Genomic DNA, 7,551 nt, shown 5'->3' with positions numbered 1-7,551 from the left:
AAGCCAGTGGACCTACAGATGGTAACAGGACATCAGAAGTTAATTGAAGAAAACAAGAAAATAATCCGTTCGATTATATCAAACATAATTTTTTGTGGAACAACCGATTCACCATTAAGAGGAAAAGATGAAGATTCCGGTAACATATTTCAGATTAAAATTTATCATATTTTCGTCTTTTGATAAAATTCTATAATATTTTTAGGAATATTCATGGATCTCATTCGCTTGAGAATTGAGGCCGGAGATGAATCTCTTAAAAAACACTTTGAAGAAGGACCAAAAAATGCGAAATACACCTCACCAGAAAGTCAAAACGAGATAATTGCATTATGTGGCGAGGTAGTGAAAGACATGATAATTGCTGACGCTAAAAAGGCATCAGCATACAGCATTTTGGCTGATGAAACAGCAGATATATCAGGAAAAGAGCAACTGTCATTGATTTTACGACAAAAGCCAAGCAAAAATACGAGAAGAATTCATGGGTTTCTCTGAACTAAATGCGATGGACGCTCCAACAATTGCAGATGAAATTGATCGCGCAGTCGTGAGCTGTGAACTTGAACCGAACAAATGCGTTGGGCAAGGGTACGATGGCTGCAGTGCTATGACCGGAAAAGGAGGCGTTCAAGCACATATCCGAAAAAAATACAAAAAAGCATTGTTTTTCCACTGCGCAAGCCACAGATTGAACCTTGGATTTAATGATTTGAACACGGTCCCGGAAGTACGAAACACTATTGGCACCATCAAAGACATAATAAGATTTTTCCGAGAATCAGTGCTACGGCGAAAGTGTGCCCCGAACATACCCGCCTTTTGTGAAACTCGTTGGTCTCAAAAACATAAGAGCATTGCTGTTTTTAAAGAAAATTTCGTTGAGATCGTGAACGCATTACTGACTTTATCCACCGAAGGCAATGCAAAAACGCGATCAGCTGCATTTCAGCTACACTCTGCACCAACGAAACCTGTATTTATCATATGCACTTCAATAATTGCCAAATATTCGGATATTCTTGAGCTTGTCGTGAATGGTCTTCAATCTAAAAGTCTTGACCTGCTCAAATGCAAAGACCATCTTGATAGAATACCAACTGTTATCTCTAGCCATCGAACCGCTGTAGATACCGTGATTGATGAAATTCTAGACGAGGCAAAAGAAATAGCGAAGTCGATTGATATTGAATTGGATATGCCCAGACTAACCCAACGACAGCAGCATCGTTCAAATCAACGTGCATCGAGTCCAAATGATTATTGGAAAATATCGTTGCTAATTCCGTATTTGGATTCGTTGATATCATCGCTTGCAAATCGATTCGCGTCATCCAATTTGCCTGCATTTTCACTACTCACATTGCATCCATACATTGTTGAAAAAAAGTATTGGCGATTTGAAAGAAGACATCAAGCCATTTTCAGAATTTTATGAATTGGATCTAAGTGCAGAAATTGAATTATGGTATAACACTTGGAAAGACAAACAGCTTAGTGGAGTAGCGATGAAAAATTTGGAAGTGTGCGACGTAATCACGGAAGCGGACACCTTTTTTCCTGCTGTATCACATGCATTGGAAATATTATTGGCACTACCTTGCACGACTTGCAACGTAGAAAGGTCGTTCAGCACTTTGCGGCGTGTTAAAACCTGGCTAAGATCAACCATGGGCGAAAATCGACTAAATGGTAAAGTTTTAGAAAATTAATTTGATTAATTTCATATGATAACGATGTTTTTATTTTTTTCAGGACTATGCATGCTCAGTGTGTATCGGAAAATGGTAAAGGAAAGAAAAACCGAAATAGTAGATGAAGTCCTCAGGAAATTTGCTGAAAATCCCAGAAAATTGGTTTTATAAAACGCGAAATCAATGGTAAAAATTTATAAAATCAATTTGATTCGTTTCATATACTAACGATGTTTCTCTATTTTGAGAAACCAAAAAATGATACTTTTAAAGTATCTCCCAATATTCTAGTCAATAAATATGTCCTACTTTTTTTCAAAAAAATGTCCTCGTTTTTTCATTGATTTTTGAGAAATTGTCCTCGAAAAAAGACCTAAAAAAATTCCTGGCTACGCCCATGGCTCCCCTCAAAATGAAATGTCACTTTGCTCTCTTTGCGTACGCGAACGCAAAAACTTGTAAGTTTTGGTTAAACATGAACAATTAACAGCTACGCGAACGCAACTAATACAAGTGGCGAAATTCTCCAAAAGTTGTCCTATACAAATTATTTCATGAATTGCTGTTTTTTTCTTTATTTTCTTTTGATTTTATCTAAAAAAAAGGGTTTTATTTAGAAACAAATCTTCATATCATTCATCTTCCACTATGTACACTCGCCAGCTTGCCCGCAACGCAAACAATTCGTCTTCGGCTTCGTCTTCATCTTCGTCTTCGGCTTCGTTTCCACTCTGTTTGCAACCTTAGACCTTTTTACTTGTTAAGAGATAACTTAGGTGAGTAAATTAGGTGATTTAGTTAAATAAAAAATGGAAAGGTTAGTAATTTTTAATAATTTTCTTTTAGTACTTGAATTTAAAAATTGGAACATTGTATTCAATAAAAAGTTTTTAAAGGGTCGTAAATCAAACCTGCGCCAAACTACTCGCTCGCTGCGAAAAACTTGAAACTTGACAAAATTGTAAATTCTTTTCGATTGACGCTGCACCAGTCAAGAGGAGTTTCAGTTATATTTATTTATTTTTTTTTTGGAATTGCATCGGTCTGCAAATGTCGTATGTATCCTCCTGACTTGCATCTTCACAATCTAGTATCATGGCAAGATCGTTGTTTAAACACCGTTGTTTTCCAAAGAGTTCTTCATTCTCATTCTTTTGGTTGTTTCTGAATGTGGAGAGCCAGTAACGTCAACAGCGTTTTTCGATTTTAGTTTTTGTAATTCATTTCTGATCCTTTCTTATGTGACTGGCCAGATATACGCTTTGTCATTGCACGTGCATAATATTCCAGGGACCGAAAGTAACAGTTATTTTTTACCTGTTAAACTTAGCCTAATATTTTTTATTCCGAAAGTTTTTTTTGGATAATAAACAAACAGCTTATCAAAATTGAACAAATTTGGTATCATGTGAAAGAGGACTAAAATAGCTTTTAAACAGAAATAACGAACGATGGTTACCACCTCTATTAATATATTTTTTTATATCATTTAATACTAATGAAAAACATATACCTGACCCAAGGTTTGTTCTATGGTAATTAATTATCATTTTTTGACGTAGAATACGTCCTACCTTACGATATGGACGCTATGCTGAAATGTTGTAGTTGTAATTTTTAGAGCTTCACGAAAACGCTTATTGCACGAGAACTAATGAAGCCTATCGACAGATATATTTATGTAAGTAACCGATTCGGTGTCTGTCCTAGAAACAACGGCAAATATTTCCCTATTGGGGTCAATTTTAAGCCTTTAAAGTGCTCCAGCAGCTTATGATTTGCAGATATGACTTTCATTTTCGAGATATAGACTCTATGGAGCAATAGAAATATTATCGTGTACAGATTTTATATAAATTCAACAAATATTGAGCATTTTAAGGCAAACAATTTTTGAAAAAATTTCCAAATTTTTTGTATTACCAAAATGCTCAAAAACAGCTCGAATAATTTGGTTTTTGTTTTCCTTAATCAAAAATTCAAGAGTTTTCCTTTTGTTTAGTATATGGGAAGTATTAGTTGATATTTTCTAAGTATGTTTATTTGATTCAAATATTTGGGCGTAAATGATTTCCCATACAAAATCATTTCGTCATCGTTTTGCAAACACGTGCATGCGTTGGAAGTGAGGGAAGGAGACAAAAAGTATGTATGTACGAGAAAAAAATAGAGATTTGCCACCTGTTTAAAAATTTCAGTATAAGTAAATTAATGACATAAATTAGATATTGCAATATGGGTGTCAAAAGAAAGAGGTTATGGAGGCTTGCAGGCGAAAATATTTTTGAGGGGGGTTGCCACCTGTTTCAAAATTTTATTAAATTAAATTGGTAAGATAAATTAAATATTGCAATATAGGTATCAAACTAAAAAGGTTTAAGAAGGCTTACTACTGAAAATATTTTTGAGTCGAGTTGCCACCAATTTCGAAAATTTAATTCAATAAAGTTAATAAGATAAAGTATGTATAATAATATAGCTGTCAAAGGAAAAGTATTTGAAAAATTATTGATTAAGAAATATTTTCTATAGGCCTGTCACCTACCTGAGCGGTAAAAACTAAAAGCCATACTCGCAATTATTATTCAAAGCTTTTGAGGCTCCCATCAATGTAGAATAGTGTAACTCCGTCAAGTTAGTGTTCATTGAAGGCAAACAAAGTACTATCATGTTTGGCAATGATATCACCCAATCGAACAATGCACTTAGCCTCGATATAAAAAGAGAGCAAAAGCCGAAGTACATATTAGCCGAAGCAGTTCATACCAATGTTCCACAATTGAACTAACAAAAAAATATGGCCTACGACTCTTTTATAGAAGCTGTGGACACTGGAGTAAATTTTAAACAAAAAACAAAACCGACTTCAGTTTTCATATACAAATTTAAGAGTACCGTTATTTTCTTTATGGCCCAATTATCAGATCTACATTCAGTCAGTAGGTGACTACCTCTGAGGAACAACCTTTCTTTTAAAAAAGAATTGTAGAAAACGGATATCGTAGCCCAAAGTTATCCGGTAACATACATTAAAAAAAATATTCCGACGAATTAAAAAAATATGTAGATTAATATTTAATAAAGTGTTACGGCTATATTTTTTTTAATACAAACCTGTGCTTGGGAGTTCATTGATAAGAAAAATAAATTTCTGATATCTATTTTTTTTTTAAAGAACCGCAAGATTGCACTACAAAGCCAATTACATATATTTTACTATTGTAACAGTGTCGAACAAAAGTTTTGGCACAGTAAATTTTCGCATTATATATATGCAAAGTTTTTAATTTATTTCCGATAATTTTTTATAAAAACATAGTTCGTACTATACCATACACATAAAAATCAAATGTGTAAACTTTGTGCAAAACTCAGGAAAATTCAATTAATCTGCATTTGCAATTTTATATTCAGATTTTCCAGCAACTTCAAACTTGCACTTTGATAAACCAAAACTGAACGGATTAATAAACTGAATAAATTCTTCTAAAAAATACTTTGCCTATATTGCGTAAAATTCACTGTGCCAATACTTTTGTTCGTTACTGTAAGTAAATGAAACTTTAACTTTAAAATCCAAAAAAAAAAACAAGTAAGAAAGTCCAAGTTCGGGCGGAGCCGAACATTAAATACCCGGCGCAAGTATTAAATATATGTTTTCCAACTTTCCGAAAGCTACCGCTACATGATAAGCGGGTGTATAAATTTTAAGTAAACTAGCATCCTCAAATCTCGAAATATTGAAATTTAAAGCATTTTTGCAATTTACCGTTATATGAAAAGCGGCCGTAATTTTAGTCCGATTTCAACAATTTTCAGCGGTTTGCTTTTATGTGGCAAGCACAATAACCATACCGAGTTTGGTACAAATTGGTAGAACGGTTACCCAGTTTCCAAAATTTTATCAGAAAGGTAAAGAATTGTTGCAACCATCAATTTTGAATAAATTAGCTTTAATATTTACTGATTTATCGAGGATTTCGTATTTCTCGAAATTACCATTATATGGGATGTGGGCGTGGTTATTGTCCGATTTTAAAAATTTGGCCATTTGGTATGCTGTACCTGGATCTACAACGGTGCCAAGTGTGGAAGAAATTGGTGCAGCGATTACCAAGATATACACATGTAACCATAAGTGGGCGTGGCTACGCCCAGTTGGCAAAAATTTTTAATATTCTTATTTTTCGTCTAAAACTCATTGTAAATATCAATTTTGAATGATTTATCTTCAGTAGTTACTAAAATATCGCAGTTTTCGTATTTCTGAAAGTTACCGTTATATGGGTGGTAGGCGTGGTTATTGTCCGATTTCGGCCATTTTCAATACCATCCGTTCTACGCCCAAAAGAAGTCCACGCAACAAGTTTCGTTAAGATACCTCAATTTTTACTCGAGTTATCGTGTGCACAGACGGACGGACGGACGGACGGACAGACAGTCACCGCTTAATCGATTTCTCTTTTCATTCTGATCATTTATGTATACATTTGTCTATATCTATCTCGATTCGTTTTGCCTGTTACAAACAACCGTTATGTGAACAAAGTTATAATACCCTTGTGCACAAGTGCGCTCAGGTATAAAAAACTCTTACAATATTTCAAAATTATTTTTCGAATCATAAATTTGGTTATGATTAACAATGTATTTATATTTTTTTTTGGTTTTAGATCCTTTTTGCTTTCAACACGAGGTATCTTTTTTCTACTTTATATTGTCATAGCCATAACTCCATCTCTATTTATATCAATCAATCAATCAATTTTATAATTTTTTTTCGGCATTTTTCCTAAATACAACCAGAGCTTTATAAAACTTGTATAACACCAATTGTTTATCAAGCTTAGGATTTTGTGTTATCCGGGCAGGCTTATTAATTTAACCAGATAATATGTTTTCTTTATTAAGTTTACCCAGTTCCCCATTTTAAACTGCTGCCTGTACTGTATCAGCGGTTAAAACGTGTTAAATTTTTATTTAAAATTTTCGGTAAGGAATAAGCGAGTGGATGAAAAATATATAACGGTAAGAACGGCTCATACACTGAGGGAAAAAAATTTTAGAATTAAAGAAAAACGTGCTAAATTTAAAAAACTACGCATATGAAAGAGCACCAACGCAACTCGTTTTAAATTTGAGAATGTACGTTATAATATAAGTCGTTGCAAAGTGCACAGAAGCTTTTTCGTTATACGAAATTAAAATTAAGGAGAAAAAAAATTAATTTTATGTTCCGTCTGATCGTAATTGAACCCGGACGCTTTTGGTAACAACCAATTGTATCAAGCGTCTTTGCACACTCAGCTACAGCCATACATGTAAATGTGTTTTCAAATGTTGAGTTTGAATCAACATCACAGCGCGATTAGTGCATGATGTCGTACCATGTATGTACATATGTATGTATGTGTTGTCACCGCTTTGCATGCTTTGTATACATATGCTTTCTTAGTCCCCTTTCAGACACGTCAAGTCTTGAAAGCAATTTTTATCTCATTCTCTTTTGTGTTTTCTCTTTGCTTTCACACGCGTCGTTTTATTGAATTCAAGTCCTTGGATCTTTAAATGGGAAGCAACGAAAAGATCAAAAGAGAACAAGAAAACTTGAAACGAATTTACGGTACGGAGGTATCTGTACTCTTCCCCTCTCTTTCCACCTCCTTTGCCAACGAACGAGTAGACTTGAAAGCAAGATTTGACGTGTCTGAAAGGTGACTTAATTACATATGAAAAAGAATCCGTGCAGTGAAAATGCTTCATTTCAATACCGGCGTATTTGATTTGAATATTTTCATTATACGTAGCGTATGTATAATGAAAGAATCCATTTTGTTAAGAATTTTCACTTGATTTA

At 33.9% G+C, this 7,551-nt stretch overlaps 1 protein-coding gene across 1 annotated transcript; it reads left to right on the top strand.

The window, feature by feature from the left end:
• Positions 1-205: 205 nt before the first annotated feature.
• On the top strand, positions 206-1,389 carry LOC108377586 (uncharacterized; the record flags this gene model as incomplete). The annotated part of the gene is made up of 2 exons (XM_017633858.1): positions 206-463; positions 531-1,389. Coding segments are annotated over 2 exons (1,117 nt in total), but the record flags the coding sequence as incomplete, so codon positions are not given.
• Between the last annotated feature and the right edge of the window lie 6,162 nt (positions 1,390-7,551).

The sequence above is a fragment of the Rhagoletis zephyria genome, unplaced genomic scaffold (assembly GCF_001687245.7).
Source record: "Rhagoletis zephyria isolate East Lansing unplaced genomic scaffold, Rhagoletis_zephyria_1.1 Rzeph_scaffold_12355, whole genome shotgun sequence".
In the NCBI taxonomy this organism is placed as follows: Eukaryota; Metazoa; Arthropoda; class Insecta; order Diptera; family Tephritidae; genus Rhagoletis; species Rhagoletis zephyria.
This window is presented reverse-complemented; position numbering and strand designations above follow the sequence as displayed.